Below are 19,922 nucleotides of genomic sequence, written 5' to 3'. Positions count from 1 at the left end.
ACTCTAAGGGGAGGCATGTCCTTGGAAACGGTTTTACAGTGCAAACCTTGCAGACTTGGCAAATAAAAAAATTAAAAAGAATCCAGGGCTGGAGCGATGGCTTGACAGTTAAAAGTACTGGCTGCTCTCGCAGAGCACTGAAATGAGGTTCCCAGCAACCATTTGGCCGCTCCCAATCCTCTGTAGCTCTAGTTCCAGAGAATCTAATGCCCTCTTCTGGCCATTGCGGGCACTGCATGCATGTGGTAGCCGTTTGTTCAGGCAAAACACACACATATAAAATAAAAAATAATCTCTAGGGCTGGAGAGATGGCTCAATAGTTAAGAGCACTGACTGCTCTTACAGAGGTCCTGAGTTCAATTCCCAGCAACCACATGGTGGCTAACAACCATCAAAAAAAAAATAATCTCTAAAAAATAGATAAAAGACTTGGTGGCGTATGATAGCTCATTTTTCCATTGCTGACGAGTACCCATTGCCTGCGTCCCTCTGCACACATTTCAATGTCATCACCCAGTGCCGTTTGGTGGACGTTTGTGTGGTTTTCATCTGGGGTTGGAGGTCACTAAGGACGGTTTGTTTTTTTTTTTCCGATGCCCATGTTCAAGTTCTGTAGAGTCCATGTTGAGAGTGGCCAGCAGGGGCGTGGGCTATGTGCAGTGTATGCAATGAGTCTGCACTGCTCCTCCCTGTTAATTAAAATCATCGCCACAAGACAGGTGAGTTGCTTAGCTGGAATTGCAAAGCCCAGCTGCCTTGAACCTGGAGTTCCGAGCTCTCGGGCCAAACTGCTTATTCAGCAATGCAGGCTGACGACTGAGGTCTGTTGGCTGTCAGGCTGAAGGTTATTGGGGGCTGTCACTGAGGGGGTACATGTCCTGTTATTCTGACCTCTGTCCCTAACCATTAATTATTAACCCTCCACCCCCACCCCAAGAGCCTGCTATCCTAAAGATTTGCCCAGTTAATCAGTCACTGCCCCCCCAGCTGGGCAAGGGGCACTTGGTACAGCTGCTGTCTGCCTGGCCCCTTCCCCTAGTGTGGTGGTAACCAGGCACTTACAATGGTCTGGACGCGTCTGCCGCTGTACGGCCACTCCAAGCCCTCTACAGGTGGCTGGCAGCCCCTGCGCTTTGATGGTGGGGCCTTCCATCTCAAGAGAACCGCAGAACTGGCACGGGCTTTGCTGGTGCTTCGCCTGTGCGCCTGGCCCCCTTTGGTCACTCATGGACTAGCGGTGAGCAGTAGGCACAAGGACTAGCCCGGGAGTCTCCCAGACCTGAGTCTGAGCATGCGCTCCCTGTCACCCAGTTTCAGGCCTGGTCTCAGCGACTCCTGGGATCTCGGCTCTCGGGCGCACTTCTCCGAGCATCCATCTATGGACAGTTTGTGGCCGGGGAGACAGCAGAGGAAGTGAGGGGCTGTGTCCGGCAGCTGCAGGCGATAGGACTCCAGCCCCTGTTGGCAGTGCCCACCGAGGAGGAACCAGACTCCGCTGCCAAGACCAGGTGAGTAGAGAGAGGAACGGTAGAAGGGAGGATGGGGTGGGCAGGAAGGGAGCTCCCAGGCTCTGGAAGCTGACCTCCACTGACCGGGCAGTGAAGCTTGGTATGAGGGGAACCTTAGCGCCATGCTGCACTGTGTGGACTTGTCACGAGCTGTCGCAGACGCCCATGGCCCAGCCAGGAACAGCCTCATGCAGCTGAAGGTGACCGCGCTAACCAGTCCTCGGCTTTGTGTAAGTGACAAGTGAGATGAGGGTGGGCATGTGGGGGTGGCTGCTCACCAGGCTACCCTCACCATGCCAGCCACCACCCCATTTCAGAAGGAGCTATCGGCTTGGATCCAAAGACCAAGAGGCTCCTCGGAACTGAGCCCTGAGAGGCTGGCAGAAGCCATGGAGTCAGGTCGGGTAAGGAATGCAGGTGCTTGTCACTGAGGACATGGTTGACCTGGAGAAAAACGGGTCTCTGGGAGTTCTACAGGAAGTGTTAGGGGTGAGGAACTCTCCAGAGGAGGGACCGGAACAACAGCACTTTCTCCACAGAGGACAGGACAGGAATAAGACCTATTGGTCAGTCGCTGAGCACAGCCATGCTTGCCTTTAATCCCAACACTTGGGAAGCTGAGGCAGGAGGATCAAGTCACTGAGGTCGGCCTGGGCTACATAATGAGACGTGCCTCAAAAGCACAGGCTGGAGAGATGGCTCAGCAGTTCAGAGCCGTCTTGCAGAGGTCTGGTTTCCAGTACCTCCATGCTGGCTCACGGCAATCTACAACTCCAGTTCCAGAAAATACAGCCCCCCTCCTGACCTCCATAGGTAGCACACATACATGTAGTGTCCATACAAGCATGCAGGATATGTATGTATGTATGTATGTATGTATATATGTTCTTAAAATGTATGTATGTATGTATGTATGTATGTATGTTCTTAAAACGTATGTATGTATGTATGTATGTATGTATGTATGTATGTATGTATGGTGGTGGCTTTGTTTTTAAGAGAGGGTCTTATGTATCCCAGGCTGGTCTTGAACTCTCTGTAGAGACAAGGATGACTTTGAACTCTCGATGTTCCTGCCTCCACCCCACAAGTTGCTAGAGATATAGGCCTGTACTATTCTTTCTGGTATAGCTGGTCTTTGCTCTTTTGTGGGTTCTTCTGGTTTCACGTCCTAACACTAGGGTTAGGGCATGAAGGATAGAGGTGGGAGAGAATCCTGAATCTAATTTCTTTCCTTCTGTTTCTTCTTTGAGCATGACCCCTAACAAACCACAACCCACCCCACCCCTCGAGCGACCAACAACCACCAGCCTCAACCCCAGGCCCTGGCATATTTATCCCCTCTGAGGAGTTCCCAGAATTCCAAACTTCACACAATCAGGAACTCTCTGCATCTGGCAAAACCATGTTTCTGCAAGAGCACGAGGCAGATCATAGTCAGTTGCTGCAAAGCAGCCCTGTATCCCACACCTGGGATTAAAATGAAAACATATTCTTTTAATATATCTATTTTTTCTTTCAGAGCTGGGGACCGAACCCAGGGCCTTGCGTTGCTAGGCAAGCGCTCTACCACTGAGCTAAATCCCCAACCCCAATATATCTATTTTTTTTCGAAGCAACCAAAACCCCAGATTTCTCACTACACTCTTTTTTTTTTTTAAATAGGTTTTCTTTAATCAGTCAGCAGCTACACCGGTGTGTGCTTGCTGCACATGAACTCTTATGTAGCCAATGGGATACTCCTTTTCTTTGTGTGTGCGTGTGTTTTGAAACAGGATCTTACCATATAGCCCAGACTACCTGGAATTTTTAATCCTCCTCCTTAGCTTCCCCAGTCTTAGGATTAGTAATGTTTGTCACCATGCCTGGCCATTCATTCATTTATCCATCCATCCATCCATCCATCCATCCATCCATCCATCCATTCATTCTTCCATTCATTAATTCATTCATTCCTTTGTATTATTCTAATATCCTCTCTCTCTCTCTCTCTCTCTCTCTCTCTGTGTGTGTGTGTGTGTGTATACACATATCTCTGTATGTGCATGCACACGTGTATGCATGTTTGTGCGTGTACTTGTGCACATGTGGAGGTCAGAGGTTGGCAACAGATGTATCCTCTATCCCCATCTTATGGTTTGTTTGTGTTTTGTTTGGAGACAATGTCCCTCTGCACAGTCATAGATGCCCTGGAGTTGAATGAGTAGACCTGGTTGTCTTCAAACTCACTGAGATCTCTCTGCCTCTGCCTCTGCCTCTGCCTCTGCCTCCTGAGTGCTGGCATCCAAGGTGTGTATCACCACACCTGGCTAATAAACTCCCTGGTTTTATGTTTTGGGTTTTGTTTTGTTTTTTGTTTTTTTTTTTTTTGAAACAAGATTTCTCTGTGTAGCCCTAGCTATTCTGGAACTCACTCTGTAGAGCAGGCTGGCCTGGAACTCACAGAGATCCACCTGCCTCTGCCTCCTGAGTGCTGGGATTAAAGGTGTGTACACCACCACATCTGGCTGTCCCATTTTATTTTTTAACAGGGGGTCTGCACTGAACCTGGAGCTCACTGCAATGGCTACGTTGGCTGGCAGGGAGCACCCAGAATCCACCTGTCACCATCCCTGAAACTCCGACAGGGTTAGACACACATGCTGTTTCACCTGCGTTTTTATGAGGCGCTGGGAATCAGAACTCAGATCCCCACAATGGTGTAGTAAGAACTTTTTTTTTCTTTTTTTCGGAGCTGGGGACTGAACCCAGAGCCTTGCGCTTGCTAGGCAAGTGCTCTACCACTGAGCTAAATCCCCAACCCCTGTGTAGTAAGAACTTTATCCACTGAACCATCTCCTTAGCTCCCACTCCAGGGTCACTATGTAGCCCAGGCTGGTCTGAAAAACACAATCTAATCTTCCTGCTTTAGCTTTTCAATGCTGGCATTACAGGCATTTGCCAGCATACCAGGCCTCTTTCTATTGTCTCATGTGTTTGAAATTTTTCATAACAAAATGTTAAGAAGCAAGGCATAGCTGTACACATCTAGAAACCCAGTACCTGGGTTGTTGAAGGAGGAAGATATCAAGTCTTAGGCTAGCCTGGGCTACATAATAACTAGCATCTTGTCTTTAAAATAGAAAGAGCAACAAATGTAGCTCAGTGGTAGAGCTCCTGCCTAGAATCCCCCAGTGAGGGGCTGGGGGCGTGGTTCAGTGGGAGAGCTCCTGCCTAGAATCCTCCAGTGAGGGGCTGGGGGCATGGTTCAGTGGTAAAGCCCCTGCCTAGAATCCCCCAGTGAGGGGCTGGGGGCATGGCTCAGTGGTAGAGCCCCTGCCTAGAATCCCCCAGTGAGGCTGGGGGCATGGCTCAGTGGTAGAGCCCCTGCCTAGAATCCCCCAGTGAGGGGCTGGGGGCATGGTTCAGTGGTAGAGCCCCTGCCTACTATTCACAAGGTCCTAGGTTTATACCCAGCTCTGAAGAGAAAACATATAAAAAAGTAGAAAGTTCATCATGCAGTGATCATTCACACATACCTGCCACCTTTAACATTTAGCCACACAGCCATCTCTGAGTGGCACAGGACCCAGAGTGAAGCAACTAAAACCTGTGGGTGCTCAGGTCTGCCATGCGTGACCTTTGCATATAACCTGTGCATGTTCATCCTCTCTGGGTGACTTACCACACCAAGGGAAGTATGAATCACATAAACAGTCGCTCTGCAGAACTGGTAAGGATGTGTCTCAGTGCCTTTTGCTGGTGCCGTGATAAAACGCTCTGACCAAAGCAACTTAAGGGAGAAAGGACTGATTTGAACTAAAGCAGCCGGTCACGTGGCACCTAAGCTCAAAAAGCAGAGAGCCACAGGCACTGGCCCCCAGCTCCTTTTCTCCACTTATACCATCCAAGAGCCCCACCAAGGAGCACGTCCCACCCGCTGTGGTGGGAAGACAACCTCCGCACGCATGCCAGGACCCTGGTCTTAGAAATGTTTCCAGATTGTGTCAACTTATCAGTACTAACCAACCTCGGGGAATAATGACAGCGCATGACCGTCTACGCTCAGTGCAGATGCAGAGGTTTTTGTTTTCATATATTATTTTACTTGTACATACACATGTGCACCACATGCATACAGTGCTCTCAGAGGTCACAAGAGCGGAAGATCCCCAGAAGTTAGAATTCTAAGTAGTAACCTGAACTCAGATCTTCTGTTAAAGCAACACCTCCAGGTCAGCAATAGTTTGGTGGGGTTTTTTTTTGTTTGTTTTGTTTTGTTTTGTTTTTTTGGTTTTTTTTTCTGAATATTTTTGATCTGTTAGAAGCAGAATTGTGGGGTTGGGGATTTAGCTCGGGGTAGAGTGCTTGCCTAGCAAGCACAAGGCCCTGGGTTTGGTCCCCAGCTCCGAAAAAGAAAAAAAAGAAAAAATAGAAGCAGAATTGTAGATAGAAACAACCAACAGCACCTACTTTAAATCTGATCGGTCCCTGCTCTGTCCACCCATGAATCCATCTTATTTTTTTTTAAGATTTATTTATTTATTATATATAAGTACACTGTTCCTGTCTTCAGACACACCAGAAGAGGGCATCGGATCCCATTACAGATGGTTGTTAGCCACCATGTGGTTGCTGGGATTTGAACTCAGGGTCTCTGGAAGAGCAGTCAGCGCTCTTAACCTCTGAGCCATCTCTCCAGCCCGAATCCATCTTATTGTGTGATGCATTTCGGTGGTAGACACCCGTTTCCTCCCCCACCAAGTGCTTCAGTGAGTCACAGGTTAAGGCGTCTTAATTATTTAAACTACCTTTGCCTCTGGAGTTAAAAATGCAAGTTTAATGAAAACTACCAATCGAACCAGGTTGGCTGTAAACACCTAGAAACCCAGCACTTGGGGAGCAGAGGCACAAGGAGCAGAAGGTGAAGGTCATCCTTGGCTGCACGGTACATTCCAGGTGACATGAGATCCTGTCCCAGAGACAGAGAGGGGCAAAGTTACCCCTTGATGAACTTGAGCACCCACACACAGTAGGACCACACAAATCCCCTTCCATTGCTGCAGAGGGTGACCTTTGGTTTAGTTTGGTCTTTCTCTTTCCTTTTCTTTTTAAGGTTGGGTTTCATATAGCCCAGGCTAGCCTCTCATTCACTTTGTAGCCCAGGATAGCTTTTGGCTCCCAATCTTCCAGCCTCCACCTGAACGATAGGATTACAGGTGGGCACAGCCATCCTGGCTCATGTGGTGACCTTATGTCTTTTCTGAGACCGACTATGTAGCCCTGGCTTGCTTTCTTTACTTTTTCCCCCCTTTCTTCCTCCTTTTCTCTGTGAGTTCAAGGCCAGCCTGGTTTATAAAGCAAGTTCAGGACAGCAAGGGCTACACAGAGAAACTCTGTCTCATAAAACCAACAACCAAACAAACAAACAAAAAAAACTACTACACTTATTTATTTTGGTTTTTGTTTTGTGCGTGTGGGTGTGTACCCTGGTGTACATGCCTGACACAGTGTGGAGTGGAGGTCAGACAACTGTCAGGTGTGACTTCCACCACATGGGCCCTGGGACTTGAACTCAGGTCTTCAGGCTTAGCAGCAGGTGTCTTCGGCTGCTGGTCCAACTAGCCCTCTTTCTCTCTAGACAGACTAGCCCAGGCTATCTCAGGCTCCCAAATTGTGAAATTGCAAGCATGTGACATCGTGTCCTGCAAGCCACTTTTCTGATTTCCCCTAAAGTCTTCATGCATGCCCCTTCCTGGTGGGAGGGAGGACTCGGCCCCAGGGGAGCCTATGGTCCTGAACAGTCTCCCATTCTCTGGTACCTCCTAGAACCTCCAACTCTCCTGCCTCAGCACGGAACAGAATCAACACCTGCAGGCCTCCCTCAGCCGCTTGCACCGAGTGGCACAGGTAAACACACGGGTGGCCTGGCTCCCCACACCCGATGGACCGGGCTGGCCCTGACATCTTTCTTTCCGCCCCTCAGCATGCCCGGGCACAGGATGTGAGGCTGCTGGTGGACGCTGAATACACGTTCATCAACCCTGCCCTGTCCCTGCTGGTGGCTGCCCTGGGTATGCGCTGGAACAGCTCTGAGGAAGAGGGCCCGTGGGTGTGGAACACTTACCAGGCCTATCTGAAGGTGGGTGGCAGGCTGTGCGGGCTGTGAGGGCTGTGAGGGGGGACTTGACAACTCGATGGCCAAGTCTGCCCGTGCGCCTTGCAGGACACTCATGAACGGCTGGAGTGGGATGCTAAGGCAGCACACGAGGCTGGCCTGGCATTTGGGGTGAAGTTGGTGAGAGGTGCCTATCTGGACAAGGAGAGATCCGTGACACAGCTCCACGGGAAGGAAGACTGTACCCAGCCTGACTATGAGGCCACTAATCGGAGGTAGGGAGAGGCTCTGGAGGCTGTAAGAGGAAAAAGGAAGTATAACATGTCAAGACAAGAAGACGATGTCGGCTCACTAGGGGTCAGTGCAGCCGAGACACTGACCTTGTTCAGAGACCCTGCCTTCAACTGTAAGGCACAGAGAGATAGAGGAAGACATTGATCTCTGCCTTCTACATGTGTGTGCACAGGGAACACACACAGACACACAGGTACACACACAAACACACTTACACACACAGATGCACACACACTTACACAAACACACACACAGATATACAGACACATACACAAACACGTATAAGCACACACACAAACACACATGTACACACAGACAAACATGCATACACACACACACACAAACACACACACACACAAACACACACACACACGCACATATCCCACATATGGTGGCTTTTCTTAGTGTAATCCCAGTGATTAAAAGACAGGCACAGGAGGACCTCTGGAGCTCACTGGCAGCACGCCTAATCTAATCAGCAAACCCAATTCCCAGTGAAAAATGACCCTGTCTCAAAAAACCAAGGTGGGGCCTGGAATGGTAGCCCAGCGGTTAAAGCACTGGCATATCATAGCAGCTGCCGGTCAGACCCCCAGAACCCATATCAAAAGCTGAGCAGGTGTGGTGGACACCTGTCATTGAGACTTGAGAGGCAGAGACAGGAGCCGGGGGGCCACGTGATAAAGTAGAGATCCATTGAGAACAACGCCAAAGGTTTACGTTGGGCCACAACCCACACATGTGCACATGTGCACATGAACACAAATGGGGACACACACACACACACACACACACACACACACACACACACACACACCCCAAATAAGAAAAATAGAACGGGGTTGGGGATTTAGCTCAGTGGTAGAGCGCTTGCCTAGGAAGCGCAAGGTCCTGGGTTCAGTCCCCAGCTCCGCCAAAAAAAAAAGAACAAAAAAAAAAAAAAAAAAAGAAAAGAAAAGAAAAAGAAAAATAGAACGTAACTCTTCTCTTAGGGGAAAGCAGATTACCTAAACTTGACAGGAATTCTACCAGGAAGCCAGCCCCTCACTGGGGGATTCTAGTCAGGTGCTCTACCACTGAGCCACGCCCCCAGCCCCTCACTGGGGGATTCTAGGCAGGGGCTCTACCACTGAGCCACGCCCCTACCCCCCTCACTGGGGGATTCTAGGCAGGTGCTGCACCACCAGCCACCCCCCCAGCCCCTCACACTGGGGATTCTGGCAGGGGCTCTACCACTGAGCCCCCCCAGCCCCTCACTGGGGGATTCTAGGCAGGGCTCCACTGAGCCACACCTCCAGCCCCTCACTGGGGGATTCTAGGCAGGGCCTCTACCACTGAGCCACGCCCCCAGCCCCTCACTGGAGGATTCTAGTCAGGGGCTCTACCACTGAGCCACGCCCCCAGCCCCTCAGAGATTCTAGGAGGGATTCTGCAACTAAACTATATCCCCAGCCCTCTTTCTACTTTTGTTTTAGAAACAGACCCTTGCTAAGTTCCCAGGGTGACCTTGAGCACACTGGAGCACAGTTTAGGTTTTGAAACTTGCACCACCAGCTGTAACAATGTAACCTTTCACTTGCTTATCAGTGGCCATGGGGTTCTGTGCCAAACGTCTGGTGTCTCTATGTCGCTTCCTCTCTCCAAGGTTTTAGGATGTTGTTGTTTCCCATCTAAACAGCAACCTCTTCCTTCCTCCTTCACTGTCCCCACTACCAGCAGGGATAGCTTGTCTATTTTTTCTTTAGTTGCTTTCTGAGGTTATCAACATCCCTGTGGATCCTTCTCCAATTGTGAGCATTTGGCTTGTTAGTCACATTCTCTAGATGTCACCATTACTCTTCTGACTCCTCTGACAAAAATCTCTCACAAAAGCAAGTGAAGGAAGGAAGAAAGGGTTTGTTTAACTCCTGGTTTGAGGGGACAGAGTTCATAGCACCAGGGAGGCATGATATATATATATATATGCCTGAGGTGACCGGTCACCCTGCATCATCATCATCATCAAAAACCAGAACCAGATGCTGGTGCTCTACTCATCCCTACCCCCATCTAGATTTTGTTTGTTTGTTTGTTTGTTTGTTTTATTTGTGTTTTTCGAGACATTGTTTCTCTATGTAGCCCTGGCTGTCCTGGGGCTAGTTCTGTAGATCAGACTGGTCTTGAACTCAAAGAGATCCCCCCACCTCTGCCTCCTGAGTTCTGAGACTAAATGTATGAGCTACCATGCCAGGGTTTCACTCCTCAATTGTCTTCAACCACAGCTCACAATCAGTGTGTGTGGCGGGGGCTGGGAGTCCTTTCTTCCTCAACTTCCCCACTAGAAGTCCTTAAACTTCTTCTGCCACAGTGTCATCAGAGACAGGCCAACATTTTTCTCAGATACATAACCCCCCATCGTGTCATATTGAAAAGGAAGACAAGCAGGGGCTGGAGAGACGGCTCAGCAGTTGAAATCACTGGCTGCTCCTCCAGAGGACCCAGGTTCAAGTCCCAGCACTCACACGGCAGCTCACAACCGTCTGTAACTCCAGTTCCAGATGACCTCACATACCCACATACACAAAAAGCAGGCAAAACTCTGACGCACTTAAAAACAATAAATCATGTTTTTAAGGGAAGAAAAACAGGAAAGGGAATAACATTTGAAATGTAAATTAAAAATATCCAATAAAAAAAAAAGGAAAGAAAAAGTTAAGACAGCAAACACAGGGCGGGAGAGATGGCTCAGCAGGTAGGTACATGCCGCCAACCAAGCCTGATTGTCTCAGATCCGTCCCTGGGACCGCCACTGTAGAAGGAGACAACCGATTCCTGCAAGTTGTCCACTGATGTACACACATGCACACACACGCGTGCACACACAGGAAAAGAGTGTAATTTAAGAAAAAAATAAAATAAAATCCATCCTTGCTGACTCAGTGACTAACCCTGGGCAAATGTCATCTTGACCATGGACTTGGTGGCCATCGGGTCAGAGACCGGTCACTGCTGGCCTTTAGAAGCACACGCTTGTCACCCTTGTCCACGGGAGGCTGAGGCAGGAGGGTCATAAATTCTAGGTCTGGGCTACAGAGTGAAACTGTGTGAGAAAACTGTTTCATCCCATCCCCCATCCTGACTACCCTGAGGGGAACTCAGGAGGTTACCAGAGAGGGAGACAGCTCTGAGGAGCCTGTGCCTAGAACAAAGGAGGGAGGGCAGGCACTCCAACCCTCTGTCCTCACTCCTAGATGAGCTGAGCACAGCTTCTGCCTTCAGTTACAGCCGCTGTCTGGAGCTGATGCTGCGCCGCGTGTCCAACCACGGTGCCCGGTGCCACCTCATGGTGGCTTCCCACAATGAAGAATCCATTCGCCAGGCAACGAGGCGGTATGAGGTTGAGGGGTGGGAAACCAGAGTCTCTAAGAAGCCCCATCCCTTTCCTGTGTCCACAAAACAGTGAGGGGTGGGTGGCAGGGACAAGAATGGGTCCAGTGAGAAGGTGGGTAGGGAGGACAGTGCAGATATTTTATCCCACCCTGCTATGATGATACACACCTCTGAACACACCTGTTATCATAGTCCTCAGAAGGCTGGGGCAGGAGGATCAAGAAAATGATGCCTACATGGGTTACATAATAACAATCTTTTTTAAAAAATTGACACCTTCTAGGCCTGCATGTGACCTATAGGCTCAGGTGTGACAGGGCATTGTCCCATATATACTGTAACCTAGGGAGTACTGAGGATTCCAGAAAGCAGCTGAGACTCAAGAGAGCTCCTGGGAGGGCTGGAGAGATGGCTCGGTGGTTAAGAGCACTGACTGCTCTTCCAGAGGACCTGAGTTCAAATCCCAGCAAGCACATGGTGGCTCACAACCATCTGTAGTGGGATCTGATGCCCTCTTCTGTTGTGTCTGAAGACACATACTCACACAAAATAAATAAAAAAAATTAAAGAGAGAGTTCATGGGGGTTGTGATTGCTTATTTGATTTGATTTTGTTGTTGTTGTTGTTGTTGTTGTTTTTTGTATTTTTTTGTTTTTTCGGAGCTAAGGACTGAACCCAGGGCCTTGCGCTTGCTAGGCAAGCGCTCTACCACTGAGCTAAATCCCCAACCCCTTGATTTTTATTATATGGGTGTATGTACGTGTGCACCCATGAATGCAAGAAGCAGAAAGGGCATCAGATCCTCTGGACCCGAAGTTGTAGGCAGTTGTAGGAACTGAACTGGGGTTCTCTGCAAAAGAAGAGCTCTTTATTAAATGTCATTTAATATTTATTTTGAAGATATCATGTTTGGATATTTTCCTGCATCAGTGTGTCCACCATGCACATGCCTGGTGCTTACAGAGGCCAGAAGGGGACATCAGATCCCCTGGAGCTGGACTTAGGGACAGCTGTGAGCTGCAGTGTGGGTGCTGGGAGTCAAACCCATGTCCTCTGGAAGAGCAGTCAGTGTTTTTAACCACTGAGCCATCTCTCCAGCCCTGCAACGGTTATTTATCATTGAGGTTGGGGATAGAGTCATTTCTCAGAATCTGTGGAAATTCTGTTCTAGGACCCATCTCCATGGAAACCAAAATCTTCAGATGCTCACATCCCTCGTATCAGATGATGTGATGTTTGAATATTTGCTTTTGAGCCATGGGCATCTTCCTGTATGCTTAAGGTCACCAGGCTTGTTAATAATGCCTAGAATAAGGAATACAAATGCCACCCAGACAGTTACCCTGTAAGGCCAATCTACCAGGGAACAACGCAGGCGTTCCAAGTCAGATAGGTGTTTCTCCTATCTGATCCCTGGTTGAAATCTGTGAGCATGGAACTGTGGCTCCATTGGGCCAGCTGATCTTCCACAGTTGAATTCTTGGTGGGTAATGGCTGACTTGTTCTCTAGATCTAGCCACTCTCTGGATTGACAATGTGACCCTTTCTGCAGCATGTGGGAGCTGGGCATTCCTCTGGATGGGCCTGTCTGCTTCGGGCAACTTCTGGGCATGTGTGACCACGTCTCCCTGGCATTAGGTATGTGAATGGTCCTCCTCCATTTCCATCCATCCCCACCATTCATCACCCCACCCCACCCCACCCCTTCTCAGCCAGGTCCCTCCTGCCTTTTCCCCTCTCTCATGGAACCTGCAGTGGCCTCCTCCAGTTCCTTACAAACCAGTCTTCTAGACTGTTCCAACATTTGATGCCCTTTCAGGCCTGTGCCCTGTGTCTCCTCTCCTGATTTGTGCTGGGGTTCTTTTGTATGGTGCCATTTTACCTGTGTTATTTAAGGTCCTGACTGTGTCCCTAGGGCCTTATGGCAGATTCCTCTCCTTCTGAGGGGTGTTGAGGATGGCCAAAGCTCTTTATTGTTGGGAGGATGGCTCAGTGGGTAAAGTGCCTACTGTGTAGCCCTGAAGACATCTCCTGAACCCATGCAAAAGCCAGACAGTGGTGCAAATGTCTGTCATCCTAGAACACCTATGGGAATGGGTGGCAGAGGCAAGAGTCTCTCGAAAAGTGTGTAGCCCAACTAGCCTACTTTCACACACAGCAAAGAGGTCCTTCTCACATAAGGTAAAAAGGAGAAGACCAACCGAACCCCACAGGTTTGATCTACACACACACACACACACACACACACACACACACTGCACAACACAGAGGTGTGTTTTCAAAGACCACTTTGCTCTCAATCTCAATCTACACATGTAGTGTTTTTTTGTTATTTGTTTGCTTTTTTAAAATCCTATGTATGTGAGTACACCATACGCTGTCTTCAGACACAGCAGAAGAGGGCTTCAGATCCCATTACAGATGGTTGTGAGTCACCATGTGGTTGCTGGGAATTGAACTCAGGACCTCTGGAAGAGCAGTCAGTGCTCTTAACCACCGAGCCATCTCTCCAGTCCCTTACTTTTTTTGTTTGTTTGTTTGGTTGGTTGGTTGGGTTTTTTTGTTTGTTTGTTTTTTGTTTTTGAGACAGGGATTTGTAATGTATCCCTGCCTGGCCTTAACATCCACTCTGTCAACTGGGCTGACCTCAAACTCACAGAAACACTTCTGTGTTTTCTCTGGGGCGGGGGCGGAGGGCTGGGATTAAAGGCACGCCCCCCTCCCCCACAACACAACCAAGCAGTGATGAATTTTTCTGGCTTCTTCTGACCTAACACATTCTCTAGGGGTGTTGAGGGGTGCGAGGGTGACTTCCTACTCACTCACTCAGAAGGTACTTTTTCTGAGTTCCAGCCTAATATAGGACAGGTCAGAGTCCTTAATCACTCCCAGCCCAGTCAAGTCACAGCCTCACCTAGTCTCAAAACATGCTAGGTTCTCCAACAGCAATAGAATTTCTTCTTCAGGGAAGGGTTGCTTCCTGTGTCTCTATTTTTTTTTTTTACACCTGGGTGTGGTGGTGCAAACCTGTAATTCTGGCACTCAAGTGGCTGAGGCGGAAGGATTTGGGTTGGAGTCTAGCCTGGACTACCTAATAAAAACCAATCTTATAACCACCAGTCAGAAAGGACGGAAGGAAAGGTGGGAGGGGATGGGTAGAGGGAGAAGAAGAAAGTTATTTCTTTTAAATGTTTGCCGTAGTGCTTTAGTAATGAATTGTGTCTAACACACTTAGTCTGCCCTGTTTTGAGCAAGGGAAGTAGTGATTGCTGCTGATACCCAGGAACGTCTCCTTCTGAGCCCCACACTCTGCCAACACTCTCCCGAACAGGGCAAGCTGGATACCTGGTATATAAGTCTATCCCCTATGGCTGCCTGGAGGAGGTGATACCCTACCTGATCCGAAGAGCCCAGGAGAACAGGAGTGTGCTGCAGGGCGCCCGGAGGGAGCAGGCACTACTCAGCCAAGAACTGTGGCGGAGGCTGCTGGGAAGGAAAGCCTAGGGTTTCTCCGTCAGCACCATCAGGGGCCGTGTGCTCAATAAAGGTCCTGAGCCCTGCCGCTGTCTGTTCTTCTCCGAAGCTGCCTCCTGGGGGAAGGGCTGATCCTGGCGTTGGCCACTAGAGCTTGGGCAGGTAGGGTGTGCCTGAACCTCAAGAGATCTTTAGTCCTGCATGGTGACACACTCCTGTCATCCCAGGACTTGGGAGGCTGGGGCAGGAGGGTCATGAGCTACTACAGAGTGAGAAGAAGGAAGAAGAGGAAAGAGAGAGAGAGAGAGAGAGAGAGAGAGAGAGAGAGAGAGAGAGAGAGAGAGAGCGCGCCCAGGATGGGAATGACTTGAGGTCATTAATCCTTCAGTGAACTTAGTCAGGGATCTAGTCAAGAATTCTTTCCATCTCAGAGGATTTGAAATAAACAGCACAGGTGAGCAGCAGACACTGATGACCTAAGGCAAATGGCTGCTCAGGACGGGTGGACCATTCCTTCAGTCCACCGATGAGCAAGCCGAGGAGACGTTTCTGTCAGCAAAATGTCTGGTGCACAAATGCAAGGACCTGACTTTAATCTCCAGCACCCACATAAAACTCCAAGCGTGGGGGTACGGGGTGAGACACAGATACCGGTCAGACAGCCTTGTTGATGAGCCCCAGGTCCCAGTGAGAGATGCTGCCTTAAACAGATGTGGCACTTGGAAGCACAGGCAAGAAAGAGTATTACAGTGAGACTATCACAACCACCACCACCACCACCACCACCACCAACAACAACAACAGCAAACCCAAGAGCTGAGGACATGGATCACTGGTAGAACACTTGCCTAGAGTCGTCCAGTGAAAAGCTGGAGTATGGCTCAATGGTGGGGTACGTGCTTAACATGCACAAGAATTCTATCTGCAGCACCGCAAATAATAATAAAAGTTACAAAGAGTCCCACAGCGGCGGCCCACGCCTTTAATCACAGCCCTTGGCGTACAAAGGCAGACGAATCTCTGAGTTCAAGACCAGCCTGGTCTACAGGGCAAGTTCCAGGACAGCCAGGGCTACACAGAGAAAACCTGTCTCAAAAAACCAAACCAGGGGCTAGAGACAGCTCAGCGGTTAAGAGCACTGACTGCTCTTCCAGAGGTCCTGAGTTCAATTCCCAGCAGCCACATGGTGGCTCATCTGTAATGGAAATCCGATGCCCTCTTCTATCCTGCTGATGTATATGCAGCAGAGGACTCATACAGTAAATACATTTAAAAAAATTAGAGAAAAACCCACAGAAAATGGTTCAGGTTGAGGAGTGAGGAGCTAAGGATAAAAGGAAGTACAGAGGGGTTGGGGATTTAGCTCAGCGGTAGAGCGCTTGCCTAGCAAGCGCAAGGCCCTGGGTTCGGTCCCCAGCTCCGAAAAAAAGAAAAGAAAAAAAAAAAAAGGAAGTACAGAGAAAGCCTGGTGGTGCAGCGTGAGGACTTGCTCTGTGCTCCAGAGGCAACAAGGAATCATGGGAGATACAGGCAGAGGGAACGTGGCAACAGGTTCCTCTACCATGTAGAGGGTGGGCCAGAGAAAGGCAAGGGTACCAGCAGAGGCAAGTTAGGCAAAACTCCTTGGTGCATATCGTAATTGGGCCAGACAGCCATCTAAAACTGAATGGAGCCAGCCTTGACAGTCCAGGTGATGCCTAAAGGGAGACGTCCTGAAAGGTTTCAGGGATGGGGCTCAGGGAAGAGCCTGGAAATAGTTACGGGTGCACATGGGAAGACAGTAAAGGACACGGAACCGAGGTTAAGAGGGTCCAGGATGGTGTGGCTGGGAGTTGGGAGAGATAGCTGAACGGTTAGGAGCACGGGCTACCTCCCACCCCGCTAGTGTCTTGATTCTTAGCACCCACATGGTAGTTCACACTCCACTTTAACTCCAGTTCCACTCTTTTGGCTATTGTGGGCACTAGGAACCGGTGTGCTGCCCTTTGCATACACACAAGCAAAATATCCATAAACATAAAATTAATATAAATAATGAATAAAAACTAAGAGACTCTGGCTGCCTGAAGTCCTGGAGCACGCAAGGAGGAAGGAGAGCCAACTGAACCTCCTGGGCCAATATCTCTGACCCTTCGCTACAAGATGGCAGATGGCAGACCGGAAGAAGCAGGGTTGGGGTGCGGGGACTGCTACTTAGGCTACTGCGCAAGTGCGAGGTAGCAGGAAGCGGCAGGCAAATCTGCACCTAGAATTCCAGTGCAGACAGCCGTGGCTATACCACAGTCACGTGACACTCACAACAACGCCCAACGGTAGGTACCCAGCCATCTGGGCCAGAGTCCAGGCCTAGAACTATTTGGAGATTTCGGGACCTTCAAATTTTTACCACATCCACATCATCTCTATACTCCACGTCCAGCCCCCAGCCCCCTCCTCTTTCACTCAGACCCCATGTCTGTTCTGGAACCCTAAGATGTCCCCAGCCCGCAGACCCCACCAGCACCCTCCCGCGCCCCCTAGCCCTTTGATACTTCAGAGCCTTGCCCAGGCTCAGTTCTGCCTGCAGCCCTTGAGTTTCCCTTGAAATGCCTGCCCCTGCCCTAAACTCCCCCTTATCACTTCTGATCCCTTGGGCTCCCAGTCTCCAGATGTACAGCTCCCTGGCCCAGCCTACCAGACATCTCTTTTCCCATCAGACTCTCTCAAGTCGCCTTCTCAGCTAGCCCTATTGTCCTTTAACCCCATCCCAGGAGCTGACACTGCAGATGCATTCCCAGGCCTCCCGCTTCCCGGTGGAGCTTGGCTCCGTGAGGGATCCAGATGCCCAGGTAGGGCGTCTGCATCGCCTAGCAATGGCTGGAGGCCCGTGCCGGGGCCTAACCAGGCTTCTGCGCAGAGGTGAGGTTCCACTGCTGGTATGGTGTGGGGAAACAACCAACCGTGGAGGGACAGCTTCAATTAAGACAGTCCAGGGTCCTATGTTGTTGCTTCCCAAGATCTGATGTCAGAGATTGGATATCAGGGTGAAGCTGGCCTCTGGATCCTTGGGAAACAATGTAGTTGGTGGGGAGGGGTTGCGCTGGATGTAATAGAGTCTCACAGTGCACGCCATTTTGCGGAAAGCTGGGGGAAGGGACTATGGGACGCTGGGATGGCCTGGGCCAAGGCCCTAAGGTCCAAGCAAACTGGGCATGTGTGTGATTAGCCAGATGTAGGGAGAGAAGGCTGAAGAGGTATTGGATCCAGACAATAAAGAGCCTGAGGAGATGAGGGAGTGCTGCTGGAGTTTGTTGTGTGTTGGATGGGAAACCACTTGGTACCAGACACGGGAAATCCCCATTGAGGCGAGCAGTCACAAGTTTCGCTGGTTTCTGTAAGTTGTGTATCTGGCCACTGTGTGAGCTTGCTTAGTGGCTCTGATTGTTTGCTGGGTTTTAGTATTTTTGTTAGTTGAAGAGGGAGAAAACATGGCGTGCGTGCCATTCTATTCTTCAGGAAGCGGCGGCTGGAGGAAAGAGAGTGTGGAGAAGCCTGTTCTGAGATAGCCTGTACTTACGAGATAGCCTGTGCTAATGAGACCCTGTCTCAAAAAAACTATTTTTTTTTCTTAAAGTATTAGACTAAACTCCCAAACCACTGTTGCCATCTGACACATTGTTTTTTTATATTTAAAGAATTAAGTCTCTTGGGTGGTGGTGGCTCGAGCTCTCGCCTTTAATCTCAGCACTTGGGAGGAAAAGGCAGGCCAATCTCTGTGAGTTCAAGGCCAACCTGGTCTAAGAGTGAGTTCCAGGAGAGCCAGGACTACAGATTACTGTCTTGGAAACAAACAAACGAAGAATCAAATCTGTTTTTGTACTGAGTATCATGCTTACTATTGGGATTTATAAATATAATCATAACTAGTAATTCCCATCTATGTTTTCCGAAGTTTTTTTCTCCCTAATTATACACAGGTATTACATTTCATCCACTTCTCTTTTTCTATATCTACAAAGTTAAAATGTGATTTTTTTTTTCTTGCCACTGGTGCTAGAGATAGAACCCAGTCCCTTATTCATGCCAGGCAAACACTTTGCCACCAAGCCACGCCCCCAGCCCCTCCCTGGGGGATTCTAGGCAGGGGCTCTACCACTGAGCCACACTCCCAGTCCCTCACTGGAGGATTCTAGGCAGGGGCTCTACCACTGAGCCACGCCCCCAGCTCCTCACTAGGGGCTCTACCACTGAGCTGTCCAAGACATATTAATGTTGTCCTTTAATCCATGAAAGCTTACTACATTGATAGGCTTTCTTAGGTTGAGTCATGACTGCTTCCTGGGGACATGTTGGGTTTACACCTCTGTGTTCATAAATGGAATTCATGTATAGTTTTACTCTCTGGTTCTGGAAACTGCCATCCAGGCTGGCCTCATAAAACAAGCTTTACCCTCTCCATGTATTTTCATTTTGGAACAACTTGGTCTAGTCCTAGTGACAGTTTGTGTTTTAGGAAGATGACTTTGGGGCACAGGTTGGGAGTGGAAAACCAGTTGTCACTGCAGAAGATGGTAGAGAGCTGTGAGTAAAAGTGAGGCCGAGAATGCGCTGCCCAGAGGTTCCAGAAGGGCAGCCCTTGGCCCCTGACCTGGACACCTCTGGTCTGGGGAGGATAAGTACTGTCATGGCAGACAGGCGTCTCCCCCTTGTTCTAGCTCTATGGAGCTTCCAGTGCACTGTGTTGAGGTGCTGGTTCCAGGGCACAGAAGTGGAACCTGAAATCAAGGCATTGGTGTGCTAGCTTCGAGGCCATGGGCCATGGCTAGGGCAGAAGCAGAGGTGACAGTGGGATGGGTGAAGAAAGGGGCAGATCAAGCACGGAGCTGAAGACAGACAGCGGAGGCTGGAATTGACTGGCGTGTTTGCCTAAGGCCTGGGGCTGTAAGAGAGTGGTGTTTACAATGCTCAGTGTCTTGGGTTGGCTCCTGCGCGCGCTCTGTACCAGTCATGGTAGCACACACCTGTAGATCCCAGCACTCAAGACAGGAGAAGCACAAGTTCGTGGCCATCCTTGGGTACATACTGAGTTCCAGGCTAGTCTGGAATACATGAGATGTGTGCTGCCTGGTGGCTGGAAAGACTTCTAGGAATCTGGAGAGTGTGCAGTCTTAAGCTTTCTGTCCCTCAGTGGTCCAGGTAG

At 49.6% G+C, this 19,922-nt stretch overlaps 1 protein-coding gene across 1 annotated transcript; it reads left to right on the top strand.

The window, feature by feature from the left end:
- The first annotated feature begins 1,064 nt into the window (after window positions 1–1,064).
- Prodh2 (proline dehydrogenase 2) lies at window positions 1,065–14,831 on the top strand. The gene is made up of 10 exons (XM_032895171.1): window positions 1,065–1,238; window positions 1,313–1,509; window positions 1,601–1,739; window positions 1,827–1,913; window positions 7,318–7,398; window positions 7,475–7,630; window positions 7,715–7,881; window positions 11,159–11,269; window positions 12,822–12,907; window positions 14,601–14,831. The coding sequence occupies exons 1-10, from the start codon at window positions 1,065–1,067 to the stop codon at window positions 14,771–14,773; spliced, it is 1,371 nt and encodes a 456-aa protein (XP_032751062.1). The 3' UTR covers window positions 14,774–14,831.
- Window positions 14,832–19,922: the final 5,091 nt, after the last annotated feature.

This window comes from Rattus rattus, chromosome 2 (genome assembly GCF_011064425.1).
Source record: "Rattus rattus isolate New Zealand chromosome 2, Rrattus_CSIRO_v1, whole genome shotgun sequence".
NCBI lineage: Eukaryota > Metazoa > Chordata > Mammalia > Rodentia > Muridae > Rattus > Rattus rattus.
Note: the sequence above shows the minus strand (reverse complement) of the source record. Positions and strands in the feature narration are given on the sequence as shown.

Coding starts and splice junctions, on each gene's coding strand:
- Prodh2 (XM_032895171.1), top strand. CDS start 1,065: ATGGTCTGGACGCGTCTGCCGCTGTACGGCCACTCCAAGCCCTCTACA. Junction 1,510..1,600: donor GACTCCGCTGCCAAGACCAG/GTGAGTAGAGAG, acceptor CTGACCGGGCAG/TGAAGCTTGGTATGAGGGGA. Junction 7,399..7,474: donor GCTTGCACCGAGTGGCACAG/GTAAACACACGG, acceptor TCCGCCCCTCAG/CATGCCCGGGCACAGGATGT.